General features: G+C 46.6%; 1 protein-coding gene across 6 annotated transcripts in view; it reads left to right on the top strand.

Moving 5' to 3' along the window:
* Nucleotides 1-20,464, top strand: part of gon4la (gon-4 like a) — a 34,691-nt gene that overhangs the window by 3,324 nt on the left and 10,903 nt on the right. For all 6 annotated transcript variants that reach the window (XM_033637782.2, XM_033637781.2, XM_033637780.2 and 3 more), the window contains 8 exons: nucleotides 1,222-1,275; nucleotides 1,388-1,483; nucleotides 1,581-1,673; nucleotides 1,784-1,945; nucleotides 14,480-14,792; nucleotides 14,872-14,912; nucleotides 18,381-18,493; nucleotides 18,568-18,745. In XM_033637782.2, the coding sequence (XP_033493673.2) occupies nucleotides 1,222-1,275; nucleotides 1,388-1,483; nucleotides 1,581-1,673; nucleotides 1,784-1,945; nucleotides 14,480-14,792; nucleotides 14,872-14,912; nucleotides 18,381-18,493; nucleotides 18,568-18,745 (1,050 nt within the window). The remainder of the gene's footprint in view (nucleotides 1-1,221; nucleotides 1,276-1,387; nucleotides 1,484-1,580; nucleotides 1,674-1,783; nucleotides 1,946-14,479; nucleotides 14,793-14,871; nucleotides 14,913-18,380; nucleotides 18,494-18,567; nucleotides 18,746-20,464) is intronic.

Raw genomic sequence — 20,464 nt, 5'->3', positions numbered from 1 at the left:
GTCCGTTTCTGACTCTGTCTGTTTCTGACTCTGTCTTTCACACTGTCTGTCTGTTTCAGACTCTTTGTCTGTCTGTTTCTGACTCTGTTTCAGACTCTCTGTCTGTCTGTTTCTGACTCTCTGTCTATCTGTTTCAGATTCTGTCTGTCTGTTTCTGACTCTGTCTGTTTCTGACTCTGTCTTTCAGACTGTCTGTCTGTTTCAGACTCTGTCTGTCTGTTTCTGACTCTGTCTGTTTCTGACTCTGTCTTTCAGACTGTCTGTCTGTTTCAGACTCTTTGTCTGTCTGTTTCTGACTCTGTTTCAGACTCTGTCTGTCTGTTTCTGACTCTCTGTCTGTCTGTTTCTGACTCTGTCTGTTTCAGACTCTGTCTTTCAGACTCTCTGTCTGTCTGTTTCTGACTCTGTCTGTCTGTTTCTGACTCTCTGTCTGTCTGTTTCTGACTCTGTCTGTTTCAGACTCTGTCTGTCTGTTTCTGACTCTCTGTCTGTTTCTGACTGTCTGTTTCAGACTCTCTGTCTGTCTGTTTCTGACTCTCTGTCTGTTTGTTTCTGACTCTGTCTGTTTCTGACTCTGTCTTTCAGACTCTCTGTCTGTTTCAGACTCTCTGTCTGTCTGTTTCTGACTCTCTGTCTATCTGTTTCAGACTCTCTGTCTGTCTGTTTCTGACTCTGTCTGTTTCTGACTCTGTCTTTCAGACTGTCTGTCTGTTTCAGACTCTTTGTCTGTTTCTGTCTCTGTTTCAGACTCTCTGTCTGTTTCTGACTCTCTGTCTGTTTCAGACTCTGTCTGTTTCAGACTCTGTCTTTCAGACTCTCTGTCTGTCTGTTTCTGACTCTCTGTCTGTCTGTTTCTGACTCTCTGTCTGTCTGTTTCTGACTCTGTCTGTTTCTGACTCTGTCTTTCTGACTCTCTGTCTGTCTGTTTCAGACTGTCTGTCTGTTTCTGACTCTGTCTGTTTCTGACTCTTTGTCTGTTTCAGACTCTCTGTCTGTCTGTTTCTGACTCTGTCTGTTTCTGACTCTGTCTGTTTCAGACTCTCTGTCTGTCTGTTTCAGACTTTCTGTCTGTCTGTTTCTGACTCTCTGTCTGTCTGTTTCTGACTCTGTCTGTTTCTGACTCTGTCTGTTTCTGACTCTCTGTCTGTTTCAGACTCTCTGTCTGTCTGTTTCTGACTCTGTCTGTTTCTCACTCTGTCTGTTTCTGACTCTGTCTCTCAGGTGATTCCAGCCTGGAACATTTCTCCCATAAAGAAGACAAGTGACGTCAACAAGGTCAAAGTTCAACCAACAAAGTTTTCACTCTGATCAGATTTAAACTGACACGTTTGAGTTAAACCTCTGTCCGTCTGTCTCTGTCCGTCTGTCTCCGTCCGTCTGTCTCCAGGCTCCTCAGTTTGTGGACATCCCTCTGGCTGAGGAAGACTCCTCTGATGAAGAGTACCGTCCTGATGAGGAAGAGGAGGATGAGACGGCTGAAGATGTGAGGCTGTGCTTTGATTGGCTGCTGCCGCACAGTGTCATACTGATGATCGATTACTCATTGATTGATTGATTGATTGATTGGTTGATGTGTGCAGACGTTCCAGGAGAGCGACATGGAGAGCACGGCGTCGTCCCCCAGAGGAAGTCGTGTGAGCAGAGTGGACGATGACAGCTGCAGCCCCTGGCAGGTAACCTATGCAAACACCTGTTTCATTAAGCCCCGCCTCCTCTCTGTCCTGGTTGGTGATGACACAGACGTAGAGAAAGCTGTTACAGTTCCCCTCCTCCCCCCCGTCAGACTTCTCGGAGCAGCTTTAGGCGTTTGAGAGCGAGGCCTGTCTCTATGGGACCTCCCCCTCCTCCCAAAGCCCCACCCCCTAGAGCGGCGACTGACAGCACCTTCCTGGAGAAGCTTCACGCTGTGGAGGAGGAGCTAGCTGTGTGCATGGAGCCCTACCAGGTAACACTCCAACCATCACAGAACTTACTATTGATTGTTGTTGTCTCTCTTTCTGTTTCTGACTATATCTGTGTCTGTCTGTCTGTCTCTGTCTCTGTCTGACTGACTCTGTATGTCTCTGTCTCTGTCTGACTGACTCTGTATGTCTCTGTCTGACTGACTCTGTATGTCTCTGTCTCTGTCTCTGTCTGACTGACTCTGTATGTCTCTGTCTCTGTCTCTGTCTGACTGACTCTGTATGTCTCTGTCTGACTGACTCTGTCTGACTGACTCTGTATGTCTCTGTCTGACTGACTCTGTATGTCTCTGTCTCTGTCTCTGTCTGACTCTGTATGTCTCTGTCTCTGTCTGACTCTGTCTGTCTCTGTCTCTGTCTGACTCTGTATGTCTCTGTCTCTGTCTGACTCTGTATGTCTCTGTCTCTGTCTGACTGACTCTGTATGTCTCTGTCTCTGTCTCTGTCTGACTCTGTATGTCTCTGTCTCTGTCTGACTCTGTCTGTCTCTGTCTCTGTCTGACTCTGTATGTCTCTGTCTGACTGACTCTGTATGTCTCTGTCTCTGTCTCTGTCTGACTGACTCTGTATGTCTCTGTCTCTGTCTGACTCTGTATGTCTCTGTCTCTGTCTGACTCTGTATGTCTCTGTCTGACTGACTCTGTATGTCTCTGTCTGACTGACTCTGTATGTCTCTGTCTCTGTCTGACTCTGTATGTCTCTGTCTCTGTCTGACTCTGTATGTCTCTGTCTGACTGACTCTGTCTGTCTCTGTCTCTGTCTGACTGACTCTGTATGTCTCTGTCTCTGTCTCTGTCTGACTCTGTATGTCTCTGTCTCTGTCTCTGACTGACTCTGTATGTCTCTGTCTCTGTCTGACTGACTCTGTATGTCTCTGTCTCTGTCTGACTGACTCTGTATGTCTCTGTCTCTGTCTGACTCTGTCTGTCTCTGTCTGACTGACTCTGTATGTCTCTGTCTCTGTCTGACTCTGTATGTCTCTGTCTCTGTCTCTGTCTGACTCTGTATGTCTCTGTCTCTGTCTGACTGACTCTGTATGTCTCTGTCTCTGTCTGACTGACTCTGTATGTCTCTGTCTCTGACTGACTCTGTATGTCTCTGTCTCTGTCTGACTGACTCTGTATGTCTCTGTCTCTGTCTCTGACTGACTCTGTATGTCTCTGTCTCTGTCTGACTGACTCTGTATGTCTCTGTCTCTGACTGACTCTGTATGTCTCTGTCTCTGTCTGACTGACTCTGTATGTCTCTGTCTCTGTCTCTGACTGACTCTGTATGTCTCTGTCTCTGTCTGACTCTGTATGTCTCTGTCTCTGTCTCTGACTCTGTATGTCTCTGTCTGACTCTGTATGTCTCTGTCTCTGACTCTGTATGTCTCTGTCTGACTCTGTATGTCTCTGTCTGTCTCTGACTCTGTATGTCTCTGTCTGACTCTGTATGTCTCTGTCTCTGTCTGACTGACTCTGTATGTCTCTGTCTCTGACTGACTCTGTATGTCTCTGTCTCTGTCTGACTGACTCTGTATGTCTCTGTCTCTGACTGACTCTGTATGTCTCTGTCTCTGTCTGACTCTGTATGTCTCTGTCTCTGTCTCTGACTCTGTATGTCTCTGTCTGACTCTGTATGTCTCTGTCTCTGTCTCTGACTCTGTATGTCTCTGTCTGTCTCTGACTCTGTATGTCTCTGTCTCTGTCTGACTCTGTATGTCTCTGTCTGACTCTGTATGTCTCTGTCTGTCTCTGACTCTGTATGTCTCTGTCTCTGTCTGACTCTGTATGTCTCTGTCTGACTCTGTATGTCTCTGTCTCTGTCTGACTCTGTATGTCTCTGTCTCTGTCTGACTGACTCTGTATGTCTCTGTCTCTGTCTGACTCTGTATGTCTCTGTCTCTGTCTGACTCTGTATGTCTCTGTCTCTGTCTGACTGACTCTGTATGTCTCTGTCTCTGTCTGACTGACTCTGTATGTCTCTGTCTCTGTCTCTGTCTGACTCTGTATGTCTCTGTCTGACTGACTCTGTATGTCTCTGTCTCTGTCTCTGTCTGACTCTGTCTGTCTTTGTCTGACTGACTCTGTATGTCTCTGTCTCTGTCTCTGACTGACTCTGTATGTCTCTGTCTCTGTCTCTGACTGACTCTGTATGTCTCTGTCTCTGTCTGACTGACTCTGTATGTCTCTGTCTCTGTCTCTGTCTGACTCTGTCTGTCTTTGTCTGACTGACTCTGTATGTCTCTGTCTCTGTCTGACTCTGTATGTCTCTGTCTCTGTCTCTGTCTGACTGACTCTGTATGTCTCTGTCTCTGTCTGACTGACTCTGTATGTCTCTGTCTCTGTCTGACTGACTCTGTATGTCTCTGTCTCTGTCTCTGTCTGACTGACTCTGTATGTCTCTGTCTCTGTCTCTGTCTGACTCTGTCTGTCTTTGTCTGACTGACTCTGTATGTCTCTGTCTCTGTCTCTGTCTGACTCTGTATGTCTCTGTCTCTGTCTGACTGACTCTGTATGTCTCTGTCTCTGTCTCTGTCTGACTCTGTATGTCTCTGTCTGACTGACTCTGTATGTCTCTGTCTCTGTCTCTGTCTGACTCTGTATGTCTCTGTCTCTGTCTGACTGACTCTGTATGTCTCTGTCTCTGTCTCTGACTGACTCTGTATGTCTCTGTCTCTGTCTCTGTCTGACTCTGTCTGTCTTTGTCTGACTGACTCTGTATGTCTCTGTCTCTGTCTCTGACTGACTCTGTATGTCTCTGTCTCTGTCTCTGTCTGACTCTGTCTGTCTTTGTCTGACTGACTCTGTATGTCTCTGTCTCTGTCTCTGACTGACTCTGTATGTCTCTGTCTCTGTCTCTGACTGACTCTGTATGTCTCTGTCTCTGTCTCTGACTGACTCTGTATGTCTCTGACTGACTCTGTATGTCTCTGTCTGACTCTGTATGTCTCTGTCTGACTCTGTCTGTCTTTGTCTGACTGACTCTGTATGTCTCTGTCTGACTCTGTATGTCTCTGTCTCTGACTGACTCTGTATGTCTCTGTCTCTGACTGACTCTGTATGTCTCTGACTGACTCTGTATGTCTCTGTCTGACTCTGTATGTCTCTGTCTGACTCTGTATGTCTCTGTCTCTGACTGACTCTGTATGTCTCTGTCTCTGTCTCTGACTGACTCTGTATGTCTCTGACTGACTCTGTATGTCTCTGTCTGACTCTGTATGTCTCTGTCTGACTCTGTATGTCTCTGTCTCTGTCTGACTGACTTTGTATGTCTCTGTCTCTGACTGACTCTGTATGTCTCTGTCTGACTGACTCTGTATGTCTCTGTCTCTGTCTGACTCTGTATGTCTCTGTCTCTGTCTGACTGACTCTGTATGTCTCTGTCTCTGTCTGACTGACTCTGTATGTCTCTGTCTCTGTCTGACTGACTCTGTATGTCTCTGTCTCTGTCTGACTCTGTATGTCTCTGTCTCTGTCTGACTGACTCTGTATGTCTCTGTCTCTGTCTCTGTCTGACTCTGTATGTCTCTGTCTCTGTCTGACTGACTCTGTATGTCTCTGTCTCTGTCTCTGTCTGACTCTGTATGTCTCTGTCTGACTGACTCTGTATGTCTCTGTCTCTGTCTCTGTCTGACTCTGTCTGTCTTTGTGTGACTGACTCTGTATGTCTCTGTCTCTGTCTGACTCTGTCTGTCTCTGTCTGACTGACTCTGTATGTCTCTGTCTCTGTCTCTGACTGACTCTGTATGTCTCTGTCTCTGTCTGACTCTGTATGTCTCTGTCTCTGTCTGACTGACTCTGTATGTCTCTGTCTCTGTCTGACTGACTCTGTATGTCTCTGTTTCTGTCTCTGTCTGACTCTGTATGTCTCTGTCTCTGTCTGACTGACTCTGTATGTCTCTGTCTCTGACTGACTCTGTATGTCTCTGTCTCTGTCTCTGACTGACTCTGTATGTCTCTGTCTCTGTCTGACTGACTCTGTATGTCTCTGTCTCTGTCTCTGACTGACTCTGTATGTCTCTGTCTCTGACTGACTCTGTATGTCTCTGTCTCTGTCTCTGACTGACTCTGTATGTCTCTGTCTCTGTCTGACTGACTCTGTATGTCTCTGTCTCTGTCTCTGTCTGACTCTGTCTGTCTCTGTCTCTGTCTCTGACTGACTCTGTATGTCTCTGTCTCTGTCTGACTGACTGTATGTCTCTGTCTCTGTCTCTGACTGACTCTGTATGTCTCTGTCTCTGTCTCTGACTGACTCTGTATGTCTCTGTCTCTGTCTGACTGACTCTGTATGTCTCTGTCTCTGTCTGACTGACTCTGTATGTCTCTGTCTCTGTCTCTGTCTGACTCTGTCTGTCTCTGTCTCTGTCTCTGACTGACTCTGTATGTCTCTGTCTCTGTCTCTGTCTGACTCTGTCTGTCTCTGTCTCTGTCTCTGACTGACTCTGTATGTCTCTGTCTCTGTCTCTGTCTGACTCTGTCTGTCTCTGTCTCTGTCTCTGACTGACTCTGTATGTCTCTGTCTCTGTCTCTGTCTGACTGACTCTGTATGTCTCTGTCTCTGTCTCTGTCTGACTGACTCTGTATGTCTCTGTCTCTGTCTCTGACTGACTCTGTATGTCTCTGTCTCTGTCTCTGACTGACTCTGTATGTCTCTGTCTCTGTCTCTGTCTGTCTGACTCTGTATGTCTCTGTCTCTGTCTCTGACTGACTCTGTATGTCTCTGTCTCTGTCTCTGTCTGACTCTGTATGTCTCTGTCTCTGTCTCTGTCTCTGACTGACTCTGTATGTCTCTGTCTCTGTCTCTGTCAATTTCAATTTCAATTTCAATAAGCTTTATTGGCATGACTGTAGATTAACAATATTACCAAAGACATTAAAAATTTACAAATAAAGTACAATAATAAAAGTAAGTCAGAAAACTATTAAAAAAAAAGATTAAATATATGATATATAATACAAAATACACCAATCTACAATACAATACACCAATATATAATATAGAAAAAAAAATGAATAAAGAAAAATGTAGGTTGTGAGTTACAAGGACTGTAAATATAGACAGGTGTGTCAGGTGTTGTGATGGTTGTCCCTCAGGCTGTGGCATAACCTGACATATTTTGCTGCTGCTAAGCTGCTGACTCTGTTCTCTCCAAGGATGTGTTGCATTTTAGTTTGATCAGGCAGAGAATCAAAGTCAGTGACTTTATGTTTTATTTTTGAGAGGAAGTCGGCTCTGATGTGTTCATACTTGCTGCAGTGCAACAGGAAGTGTGTCTCTGTCTGCGCTTGTCTGTGTGGACAGAGCTCACACAACCTGTCCTCTCTGGGCAGCCAGGTCTGCCTGTGTCTGCCCGTCTCTATGGCCAAGCTGTGGTCACTGAGTCTGTACATGGTCAAAGTCTTCCTCAGTTTCTCATCAGTCACGGTGCTCAGATATTCTGCCACCGTGTACTGTCTGTTTAGAGCCAAATAACACTGAAGTTTGCTTTGCATTTTTGTGGTCGATGTCCAATAGTTAATGTAATGTTCTTTTTGTTTCTCTATAATTTGGTGGGTCCAGATTGTGTGAGGGCTGTCCTGAGGTCTTGTGCTGTTAGAGGAGCTGAGCCTCAGGACCAGCTGGCTGAGGGGGCTCTTCTCCATGCTCTCCTCTTGGCATTGCAGAGCTTTGTAGTGGTAGGAGTTGGGGTCACTTGTTTTAAGGTGTTTATAAAATTTGATGGCTCTTTTTTGAATTCTAATTAAAAGGGGGAATTGGCCTAGCTCAGCTCGGCACCCGTTGTTGGGGGTGTTCCTGTGCACTCTGAGGATGCTCTTGCAAATCTCTGTATGCAGGATTTCGATGGGGTGTTTGTCCCATTTTTCAAAATCTTGATTTGCAAGAGGACCCCACACCTCACTACCATACAGAATAATTGGTTCAATTATAGATTTGAATATTTTGAGCCAGATTCTAATGGGTATATTAATGTTTGAAGATTTCTTTATAGCATAGAAAGCCCTTCTTCCCCTCTCTCTGAGATCATCAACAGCCAGGTTAAAGTTTCCCGTGGACGTGATGTGTAGTCCTAAGTATGTGTAGTCGTGTGTGTGCTCCACCTCATGAGAGCCCAGGAAAAACCTGGTTTGGTCTCCCTGACCCCTGGGTCGTTTCTGGAATATCATAATTTTGGTTTTGTCCAGATTTACTGTCAGGGCCCAGGTCTGACAGAAGGTTTGCAGGTGATCCAGTTGCTGTTGTAGTGCTTCATTTGATGGAGCCAGCAATATGAGATCATCTGCAAAAAGTAGGCATTTAACCTGTGTGTCAGACAGAGTGAGACCAGGGATGTCAGATAGTTCTAGTGATTTGGCCAATTCATCGATATAAATGTTGAAGAGGGTGGGGCTGAGACTGCAGCCCTGTTTTACTCCTCTACTCTGGGGGAAGAAATCTGTTTCCATGTTGTTAATTTTAACAGCACATTTCATATGACTGTACATGGTTTTGATGATGTCATAGACCTTCCCCCCTACACCCTTCTCAATTAATTTTAAGAACAGTCCATCATGCCAAATTGAGTCGAATGCTTTTTTGAAGTCCACAAAACAAGAGAAGATTTTCCTCTTGTTTTGGTGGACGTCTTTATTAATGAGGGTGTGAAGGGTGTAGATATGGTCTGTTGTTCTATGTTTGGGTGTGAATCCTATCTGGCTCTTGCTCAGGACATCATGTTCTCTGAGGAAGTCTTGCAGTCGGCTGTTTAGGATGCTGCAGAACAACTTCCCCAGGTTGCTGCTGACACAGATGCCTCGGTAATTGTTTGGGTCGAATTTGTTTCCACTTTTAAAGATTGGTGTGATGATTCCTTCACTCCAGAGGTCAGGGAAATGTCCGACACCCAGAATAAGGTTAAATAATTTTAATATGGCAATGTTAAATTTATGGTCATCAAATTTTAGCATTTCATTTAAAATGCCATCAGGACCGCTGGCTTTCTTTGGCTGCAGTGCCTGGATTTTAGCCAGCAGCTCTGCTTCAGTAATTTGGTAGTCTAGAGGGTTCTGGTTGTCTTTAATGACTGATTCTAAAATTTGTAATTTGTTGAGAAGATTGTTTTGGGCCGAATTCAGGGGAACAGCAGTATACAGACTTTCAAAGTGATTTTTCCAGATGTCACCATTTTGAATAGCCAATTCTTCTTTTTGTGGTTTGCTGAAAGAGTGCCATTTCTTCCAGAAGTCATTGGAGTCAATGGACTCTTCAATTATTTGTAACTGATGCCTCACATGCTGTTCTTTTTTAGTTCTGAGTGTTCTTCTGTATACTCTCAATGTTTCCCAGTACTGGAGGCGGAGCTCAGGGTTGTCAGGTTGTCTGTGTTTTTGATTTGACACATTTCTGAGAGTTTTTCTCAGTTATCTGCATTCTGTGTCAAACCACTCGTCATTGGTCGGGTCTCTTGGTCTGTGGTGCTGGCGCTTTTTCAGACTGGATAAGTCTGCCACATGGTCAAATATGTTGTACATGTCCTGTACAGCCTGTCTGAGGCCGTCCTGATTGAGGGGATACGAGGTGGAAAGAAAACAGTCTCAATGGGATTGAAAGATTGGATTTTTGATTGCTGTCTGATATTCGTCTTTGCTTTTGTTTGTCCATTTATAAGGTTGTTTTCTGTAGGTCAGATTGCAGGGTTCTACTGTGTGAGGGTCGTTTGCTGTCGTTTTAATGTAGAGTGTGATTTTACTATGGTCTGATAAGGGGGTTAAGGGGCTGACTGTAAATGCTCTCAGGTAGAAGGGGTCTAGGTCAGTGATGCCATAGTCTACTGTGCTGTTGCCAAGAGGAGAGCTATGAGTGTAAAGACCGAATGAGTCCCCTTGAAGCCGACCGTTAACCATGTACAGACCCAATGTTCGGCAGAGCTGCAACAGTTGCTGCCCACTTTTATTGACAGTTTTGTCAAAGTTGTTTCTGCGGGGGTGTGAAGGGAGGGGGATGCTGACTTGACCAGGTATATGTTTGTCTCCCTGTGTGCTGATAAAGTCTGGTTCTGTACCAGTCCTGGCATTCAGGTCTCCACAGATCAGTACACTTCCCTGGGCCTGAAAGTAACTAACCTCATCTTCGAGAATGGAGAAACTGTCTCCATTAAAATAAGGGGATTGTGATGGGGGGATATATGCTGCACACAGGAATACATCTTTATCTGTGGTGATAAGGTCTTTTTTGATTTTGAGCCAAATTGAAAATTCTCCTTTTTTGATTAATTCAATGTATTGTACAAGGTTTGCCTTATACCAGATCAGCATTCCCCCTGAATCCCTTCCTTGTGTTACTCCCTTTAGTTTGGTGGACGGGGACATTATCTCTATGTAGCCTGAGGGACAACCAGTGGAGACATCTCCTCTACACCAAGTCTCTTGCAGTATAAACACATCTGCATTTTCTAACTCTCTAATAAAGTCTGAGGTCCTGCTCTTAAGGCCAAGAGCAGAAGATCTCAGACCCTGAACATTCAAACAAGAGATGACAAAAGATTTAGATTTCATTTAAAACTCAAAAGGCTGCATTTGGTGATCAAAATGAGACAAACTACTAAGTCAAAGAAAATAATTTAAGAGTATCTACATGACATATTATAAAAGGTAACAAATCAATAACTGGTATATTAAATAATCAATACTTATGTACAATGTAAATGTCCTTTTTTTAAAAAAAAAAACCTGTATGAGAACAAGAAATACTCTAATAATAATAATTCATACAGTGTCTATTGTGGTACCTGTCCAATCAGATGAGAGCAAAGCAGGCTGAGCATCTGCTGAATGTCCTTCAGTTCATTGTGTGGGGGGGTGGTTAAGGTTGGACCACCTGGGCATAACTCAGTGGGCCAGGGCGTGGCTCTTGTCGCTGTGGTTGGGGTGGGGCCCCTAGGGACAGGAGTGACTGTGGTCTGGCTTGAGGGGGATCATGGTTGCCTTGGTGGGGTCTGATTTGGACATGATGTGGGTGGGGCTGAGGGTGGTCTTGTCTCCATTGTGTTGGTCTGGATGTTGGTTGAGGATGTCTTGGTGTTCTGTGGGGGTTGTGGGCTGATGTGCTCTTTCTGCGGGCCGTGGATTGGTCTCTGTTGAGAGCGACGCTTTTCAGTGTTTGGGCGAAGATGGGGACTGTGCTTTTAAACAGATGGACGTGGTCGTAGAGACAGCTGATGTCCAGGGTGGGGTGGTGGGCTAGGTGGACATTGGGTCTCCGTGCACAGTCTCTGGACAGGCTGCTGTTGATCCTGTGGATGGTGTCAGGGTGGAAGTCTTTCCTTGGGAGCAGAGTGGATATGACCACTCTGCTGTTGGGGAAGGTGGTGGAGGCTTTCTCTGTCACTCTCTTGAGTGACTCTGACACCCTCTCCTGCTGGCTCCGCAGATCATTGGTGCCAGTGTGGATGATGATGTGACTCGGAGATCCAAGCCGCTCCTCTGACAGCAGGTCTATGGCTTGGTGGGTGTTTGGACACCAGATTTTAGCCACTTTGTGGGTGGGGAAAAGTTTCTTTTCATTAAGGAATTTTCCATTGGAGTCGATGAGGAGGACAATGTCTGTCTTCTCTCTCTCTGTTGTGCTGGTCTGGTGGAATGAGGGGAGGTGCTGGTCTGTGGGCTGGATGTGGAGCTGGGGGTGGAGGTAGGTTCTTGGATTGGTGGGTCCTGGCTGCTCACAGGGTCCTGGTTGTGGTCTAGTTTTTCATCCAGGTCCTGTGTAGCTCCACCTCTCTCCTGAAGCTGTTCTGACAGAGTGGTGAGTGCTCTGCTGTGCTCCTCTCTCTCTCCTCTGAGCTCCTCCACCTCCTTTGACAGAGAGGTAAGTTCTCTCCTGTGCTCCTCTCTCTCTCCTCTGAGCTCCTCCACCTCCTTTGACAGAGAGGTAAGTTCTCTCCTGTGCTCCTCTCTCTCTCCTCTGAGCTCCTTCACCTCCTTTGAGAGAGAGGTAAGATCTCTCCTGTGCTCCTCTCTCTCTCCTCTGAGCTCCTCCACCTCCTTTGACAGAGAGGTAAGTTCTCTCCTGTGCTCCTCTCTCTCTCCTCTGAGCTCCTCCACCTCCTTTGACAGAGAGGTAAGTTCTCTCCTGTGCTCCTCTCTCTCTCCTCTGAGCTCCTTCACCTCCTCTGTCAGAGCTGTCAGTGCTGCTAGACGCTGCTCTCTGTCCTGATGCAGCTCTCTGATCTCAGTCCTGAGCAGGCTCAGCTCTCTCCTGCAGCTGTCCCTGTCCTGCCTCAGCATGCCCAGCTCTGTGCTGATGGTGCAGGGATCAGGCTGAGCTGTGGTGGGCTGGCATGGCTGTTGGCTGATCAGCTCTCTCAGTTGTACTAGTTCTCTCTCCAGCTCTGTGAATTTCACCTTCAGTTCGGTGATGGTGCGGTTCAGCTGGGGGTCCTGGACCTGCTCTGGGCTGGTGGGCTCCTTCTCTTCAGGGGGCTGCTCAGTAGTTAGGCAGCTGGGAGCTGGGACCTGGGAACTGTCAGTGGAGCTAGATCTCTCCTGCTGGGCTCTTTCCTTTATAAGGAGGAAGTCCATCTCAAACAGTTTGAGGTTCCCCTGCACCATGATAGTCCCATTCTTGTATAAGTTTACTGTCATCATGAAAGTATCTGAATCCTCTGCTTCTTTTATTTTTATTTTCCAGCCGTTACAGATCCCCTCTTTTTTGACAGAGGGGTAGTGGGCACTGATGGCAGAGTGCCATGCTAGCGGCTGGTCTGTGAAGAGGATCAGGTTGCTGACCTCCCCGGTCTTGTAAAGATCAGAAAACAGGGTTTCTGGTCTTTCTTTTAGCAGTTTTTGTTTAAATGCCTTCCTGGCAGTCTCATTGGTTACATCAGGAGGATAGAGGAGAGGAACAGCCTCTGTACAGCCTTTGGTGGATTCCATCAGGCTCTGCTGCTGTTGAACTGCTGCTATTTAAATTCCTTGGCAACAGTTGCTAAGGGTCTTGTTTACAGCTAGCTGTGTTATGCTAGCTTAAGTTTATTTAGTGTTCAGCAATTTTTTGTTTCCTCTTTTTAAATGTTATATTTTCTTTCTGATGGTTCACTCACTTGCGTCTTCAGCTGTTTTCCTCCTCTTTGCTTGACCTTTTTTTTTTGTTGCTGGTTGGACAGTTAGGCTAACTGTCAGTTTGGCAGTTGGTTCCGTTGTTTTCCAGTCTATCACTGTTTTCTGAGGTTTTTGCTGTTTTTTTTTTCCTTCTTGGTAGATTTTTTTTAAAAACAACGGTTTTCTCTTCTGTTTTCTTCCAGCTCTTAGAAGAACAGTAGTTTATCTCACTTTAAAACATCCAAAAAAGCAAAAATATTCAGGAGCTCATCTTCATGCTCATGGAATCTCTCTCTCTCTCTAACCCTAACCCTCTGTATGTCTCTGTCTGACTCTGTATGTCTCTGTCTGACTCTGTCTGTCTCTGTCTCTGTCTCTGTCTTTGTCTGTCTGTCTGTCTGTGTCTGTCTGTCTGTCTCTGTCTGTCTGTCTCTGTCTCTGTCTGTCTCTGGACACTGTGTGTCAGGTTTGGCCCACTTGTCATGCTGCTGTGTTGTGCTATGGGCAATGCAAGTGCTAGTCTCGCGTGACCAGCCTCCCTTACTTCGGAATGCGAGTCTGGGGACATTCGTCTTTCGTTTTGTAATAGAAATGGGTGAGCACATCCAGACCACGTGACGGCGTTGCCATAGGTACGGCACATGTGTTACATGTAACAGAGACGTTGCAGCTCTGCAATATAGCTGAATCAAATGAAATCATATCCATTTTAATCTCTTCTTGCGATGCACCAAACTCTTCCTTTTCTGTTGTACTACGGACAACAATTCGGGGAACAGCATTTCCAGTGTAAGGCAAAGCTAATCAGCCGTTGGTCATGGAAGTACGGAAGTACATGGATATGGATCCAATCACATCACTGCCGCTGGGAGCCAGCGCTAGTTCTATTACAACTTTCCTATGGGAATGTCCACAGACAACAGAGTCAGTCAGCGTGCTGATGTCATAGGCGTCTGTGTAAGAGACCATGCAAGTGCTGGAATTTGTTATTTACGTGACAAGGCCTGAACGCAACACAGGCTCTGCTCCATTGAATGTGTGTACAGTGCTGCAGATTCGACCGGGCTCGGTTCTAATTGTCTCGGACTCGGGTCTGGTTTGGTCAGGAAAATGCGTCTCGAGCCGTGTGTGTGTGTGTCTGTGTGTGTGTGTGTGTGTGTGTGTACGTACATTGGGGTGGAACTCCGCCGTATGCGATACAGAGAGAATTGTAAAGGTGCAACCATGTAGAAACAGAAATGGCATGCCATCATGTAAATACGATAAATAACATAAGGCTCTTTAGTTTGTTTAATAAAAGGACAAGGAAAGGTAACCTTACATTACTTCTGTTGTGATCTGGTGCTACATAGAAAATACAATCAAATAAAATTAAAATGACTTGTCTGTCTCTCTCTGACTCTGTTTCTGACCCTGTCTGTCTGTTTCTGACTCTGATTATTGATTGTCGGTGTCTACCAGCCGCTGTCGGAGTCAGAGGATGAGGTGGGGCTGATGGCGTACAGAACGCGCTCCAAGCGTCCTCTACGTGATGTCCCGCTGGGCCGACTGGAGGCGGAGCTCCGAGCTCCTGACATCACACCTGACATGTACGACTCCAGCTCCGCCCACGAGGACAGGGAGTGGACTGATTGGCTGAGAGGCCTGATGACATCAGACATGGAAAATGAAGAGGAGTGTGATGATGAAGATGATCCAGAGTACAACTTCCTGGCTGACATCGATGAACCTGATGTTGAGGATTACCGTGACGACAAGGCCGTCCGCATCACCAGTCAGTACACATCTGTTTGTGTTTCTGTTGTTGTTGTTGTGTTGTTTATGTTATCTGTTGTTGTTGTTGTGTCCTGCAGAGAAGGAGGTGAACGAACTGATGGAAGAGCTGTTTGAGACGGTGAGTGTTTTCAGTCTGATGCACAAGTATAAAGAAGCCTACACATGAGGCCTACGCTGTAGTCTTTACATGTGGCCTACGCTGTAGTCTTTACATGAGGCCTACGCTGTAGCCTTTACATGTGGCCTACGCTGTAGCCTTTACATGTGGCCTACGCTGTAGCCTTTACATGAGGCCTACGCTGTAGCCTTTACATGTTGCCTACGCTGTAGCCTTTACATGAGGCCTACGCTGTAGCCTTTACATGAGGCCTACGCTGTAGCCTTTACATGTGGCCTACGCTGTAGCCTTTACATGTGGCCTACGCTGTAGCCTTTACATGAGGCCTACGCTGTAGCCTTTACATGTGGCCTACGCTGTAACCTTTACATGTGGCCTACGCTGTAGCCTTTACATGAGGCCTACGCTGTAGCCTTTACATGTGGCCTACGCTGTAGCCTTTACATGAGGCCTACGCTGTAGCCTTTACATGTGGCCTACGCTGTAGCCTTTACATGAGGCCTACGCTGTAGCCTTTACATGAGGCCTACGCTGTAGCCTTTACATGTGGCCTACGCTGTAGCCTTTACATGTGGCCTACGCTGTAGCCTTTACATGAGGCCTACGCTGTAGCCTTTACATGTGGCCTACGCTGTAACCTTTACATGTGGCCTACGCTGTAGCCTTTACATGAGGCCTACGCTGTAGCCTTTACATGAGGCCTACGCTGTAGCCTTTACATGTGGTCTACGCTGTAGCCTTTACATGAGGCCTACGCTGTAGCCTTTACATGAGGCCTACGCTGTAGCCTTTACATGTGGCCTACGCTGTAGCCTTTACATGAGGCCTACGCTGTAGTCTTTACATGAGGCCTACGCTGTAGCCTTTACATGAGGCCTACGCTGTAGTCTTTACATGAGGCCTACGCTGTAGCCTTTACATGTGGCCTACGCTGTAGTCTTTACATGAGGCCTACGCTGTAGCCTTTACATGAGGCCTACGCTGTAGCCTTTACATGAGGCCTACGCTGTAGTCTTTACATGAGGCCTACGCTGTAGTCTTTACATGAGGCCTACGCTGTAGTCTTTACATGAGGCCTACGCTGTAGCCTTTACATGAGGCCTACGCTGTAGCCTTTACATGTGGCCTACGCTGTAGCCTTTACATGAGGCCTACGCTGTAGTCTTTACATGAGGCCTACGCTGTAGCCTTTACATGAGGCCTACGCTGTAGCCTTTACATGAGGCCTACGCTGTAGCCTTTACATGAGGCCTACGCTGTAGTCTTTACATGAGGCCTACGCTGTAGCCTTTACATGAGGCCTACGCTGTAGTCTTTACATGAGGCCTACGCTGTAGCCTTTACATGAGGCCTACGCTGTAGTCTTTACATGAGGCCTACGCTGTAGCCTTTACATGAGGCCTACGCTGTAGTCTTTACATGAGGCCTACGCTGTAGCCTTTACATGAGGCCTACGCTGTAGTCTTTACATGAGGCCTACGCTGTAGCCTTTACATGAGGCCTACGCTGTAGCCTTTACATGAGGCCTACGCTGTAGCCTTTACATGAGGCCTACGCTGTAGTCTTTACATGAGGCCTACGCTGTAGCCTTTACATGAGGCCTACGCTGTAGTCTTTACATGAGGCCTACGCTGTAGCCTTTACATGAGGCCTACGCTGTAGTCTTTACATGAGGCCTACGCTGTAGCCTTTACATGTGGCCTACGCTGTAGCCTTTACATGTGGCCTACGTTGTAGCCTTTACATGTGGCCTACGCTGTAGCCTTTACATGTGGCCTACGCTGTAGCCTTTACATGTGGCCTACGCTGTAGCCTTTACATGTGGCCTACGTTGTAGCCTTTACATGTGGCCTACGCTGTAGCCTTTACATGTGGCCTATGCTGTAGTCTTTACATGTGGCCTACGTTGTAGCCTTTACATGTGGCCTACGCTGTAGCCTTTACATGTGGCCTACGTTGTAGCCTTTACATGTGGCCTACGCTGTAGCCTTTACATGTGGCCTACGCTGTAGCCTTTACATGTGGCCTACGCTGTAGCCTTTACATGTGGCCTACGCTGTAACCTTTACATGTGGCCTACGCTGTAGCCTTTACATGTGGCCTACGCTGTAGCCTTTACATGAGGCCTACGCTGTAGCCTTTACATGTGGCCTACGCTGTAGCCTTTACATGTGGCCTACGCTGTAGCCTTTACATGAGGCCTACGCTGTAGCCTTTACATGAGGCCTACGCTGTAGCCTTTACATGTGGCCTACGCTGTAGCCTTTACATGTGGCCTACGCTGTAGCCTTTACATGTGGCCTACGCTGTAGCCTTTACATGTGGCCTACGCTGTAGCCTTTACATGAGGCCTACGCTGTAGCCTTTACATGAGGCCTACGCTGTAGCCTTTACATGAGGCCTACGCTGTAGCCTTTACATGAGGCCTACGCTGTAGCCTTTACATGTGGCCTACGCTGTAGCCTTTACATGAGGCCTACGCTGTAGTCTTTACATGTGGCCTACGCTGTAACCTTTACATGTGGCCTACGCTGTAGCCTTTACATGTGGCCTACGCTGTAGTCTTTACATGTGGCCTACGCTGTAGCCTTTACATGTGGCCTACGCTGTAGTCTTTACATGTGGCCTACGCTGTAGTCTTTACATGTGGCCTACGCTGTAGCCTTTACATGTGGCCTACGCTGTAGCCTTTACATGTGGCCTACGCTGTAGCCTTTACATGTGGCCTACGTTGTAGCCTTTACATGTGGCCTACGCTGTAGCCTTTACATGTGGCCTACGCTGTAGTCTTTACATGTGGCCTACGTTGTAGCCTTTACATGTGGCCTACGCTGTAGCCTTTACATGTGGCCTACGTTGTAGCCTTTACATGTGGCCTACGCTGTAGCCTTTACATGTGGCCTACGCTGTAGCCTTTACATGAGGCCTACGCTGTAGCCTTTACATGAGGCCTACGCTGTAGCCTTTACATGAGGCCTACGCTGTAGCCTTTACATGAGGCCTACGCTGTAGCCTTTACATGTGGCCTACGCTGTAGCCTTTACATGAGGCCTACGCTGTAGTCTTTACATGTGGCCTACGCTGTAACCTTTACATGTGGCCTACGCTGTAGCCTTTACATGTGGCCTACGCTGTAGTCTTTACATGTGGCCTACGCTGTAGCCTTTACATGTGGCCTACGCTGTAGCCTTTACATGAGGCCTACGCTGTAGTCTTTACATGTGGCCTACGCTGTAGCCTTTACATGTGGCCTACGCTGTAGTCTTTACATGTGGCCTACGCTGTAGCCTTTACATGAGGCCTACGCTGTAGTCTTTACATGTGGCCTACGCTGTAGTCTTTACATGTGGCCTACGCTGTAGTCTTTACATGTGGCCTACGCTGTAGTCTTTACATGTGGCCTACGCTGTAGTCTTTACATGTGGCCTACGCTGTAGCATTTACATGCTATCTATGCATTTGTCTTAGCTGAAAGAAGATCTGGCGGGACAGGAAGTGGAAGATGACGGCCATGAAGAGGAGGAGCCACAGGAGGAGCCTCACTCTGTTCAAACGCACACAGCTGAGGAGCTGCACCACACGTGTGTAACACACACCATAACACACACGACCACAATCAGACATGACCCACTGACCCTCTCTGCTTCCATCACAGAGGACCAGACGGAGACGGACCAGTCACAGAGCTGCGTACGGTGAAGCAGCAGCTTGCATCCATCAGGAAGAGACAGCAGACACACACACTGTGTAACACACACACACACAGTCCAGAGCCGTACACACTGAAGCTGGGAGGACCGCAGAGGGCCCGCCTCCAGCAGCAGCTACAACAGGTACGTACCACTATTATATATGTATACTAATACTGTTTGCATATGTATGTATACATATATACGTGTGTGTGTGTGTGTGTGTGTTTATGTATGTATATATGTGTGTATATATTGGCTTGACCCAACCTGAACTGGGGACATCGTTGAGCAGTGGAAGGAGCACTTTTACCCCCTTTCCAGCAAAGCAGTTCCAGTGCTGGTGCTGGTTCTCAGTTGGTTCAACTTGCGAACCAGCTGAGAACCAATGTGCTTTTCCACAGCTCGAGGTGGTTAGGGTGCCACGTCGTTGCGTCACTGTATACATCAGTTACGTAGAACAACAACAACAACAACAACAACGGCGGACCACGTACTTGTGCAGCTGTTACTCCTGGAGCTACGAGGCCTCATCGGCAGCCAAACACGGCAGATACATCGTATTTGTGCTGCTCGACAAGATTTGTATGGACAGCAATCACGTTCCAGAAGACAGGTAATAACCTAACACGGTTTGTCTCTTACTAACACTGAACGTGAGATTGTTATGTTAGCCTTTGTTGTAAGCTAACGTTAGTTGGCAGAGCACAGCTAATACACAATGCAAATGTGTAACGTTATGTGTTGTGTACTTATTTAGACAACTGAGGGCTTATTGTAGTTTCAGCTGGACAAAAGAGGATACGTAGCTATTAATTGTAGTATTGATCACTCTCCACTCAACATGCTTATTTACCTATACATTTTTGTCCTACCCCATGCAGAGCTGGCTCATGAAGCACTTTGCGGACACTGGCAGATTGACCCCTGAACAACACACCTATAACTACAGATTAAGCAGTGCACGGTCGGTTGTGGAAATGGGTTTTGGGAGATTGACAGGACGGTGAAGGTGCCTCCTAAAAACCTGCCATTCAAATGTTTGTTATATTTAGTTCTGGTTGTGTATGCTGCACATGTTATGGCTGCTACTCTCCATTGTTTTTGCTGTTTTGTTGCTGCTTACCTGACTCCTTTTACCTGTGTTTGCTGGACTACTTCATGTCACCAATATTGTTTCATCCTTCAGTTTAATAAATTCATAGAAATGATTGTGACTGTCATGTTCTCATTTCTTTATAAACACAGTGACTGAAGACATCTGTGAAAAGCATCTTCATAAATGGGTAACCTGTTGAGGTCTTGACTTGTTTTTACTAGCTTTACTTGAACTTATTACACAGTTAAATTGTACATCATTAAGTGAAAACATACAGAAGCAGACATGTCTCTTTAGATTTTTTTTTTAATTTAAATACAAAAAACAAGCTAATGATAAAAGTGACAAGTGTGCACTGAATGTGCAAAACTAAAGCTTCCCATGAAGCTCCCACTGGACTGGTCTCAGTCTCCAGCTTCTGCAGCAGGGCATCATTCAGGTTCTTGTTGTGTTGCTTTGACCTCAGCTGCTGGATGGTGTTGGCGAGCTGCAGTGGAGTAGCGACGTTAGCTCCAAGTTAGCATCGTCTTGTTCGATGGCAGATAACTCTGTAGACCACATGAAAAACAGCACTTTAAACAGTGACTTGTCCACTACACATTATACAATGTTTAGCCAACTGAAAGTGGGGCTGGTAGGTGAGCCCATGGCTAAGTAACTTGCTAACGTTAGCTAATGTTAGCAAGGCTAACCTGTTGATCAGTTAACATTAACCCGAGCAGACATCACATACAACAGCTGTGTCCCAATTTAGCGCCACATCC

The sequence above is a fragment of the Epinephelus lanceolatus genome, chromosome 16, assembly GCF_041903045.1.
Source record: "Epinephelus lanceolatus isolate andai-2023 chromosome 16, ASM4190304v1, whole genome shotgun sequence".
Classification (NCBI taxonomy): domain Eukaryota; kingdom Metazoa; phylum Chordata; class Actinopteri; order Perciformes; family Serranidae; genus Epinephelus; species Epinephelus lanceolatus.
The sequence above is the reverse complement of the archived record's forward strand: the minus strand, read 5'-3'. Positions and strand labels throughout refer to the sequence as shown.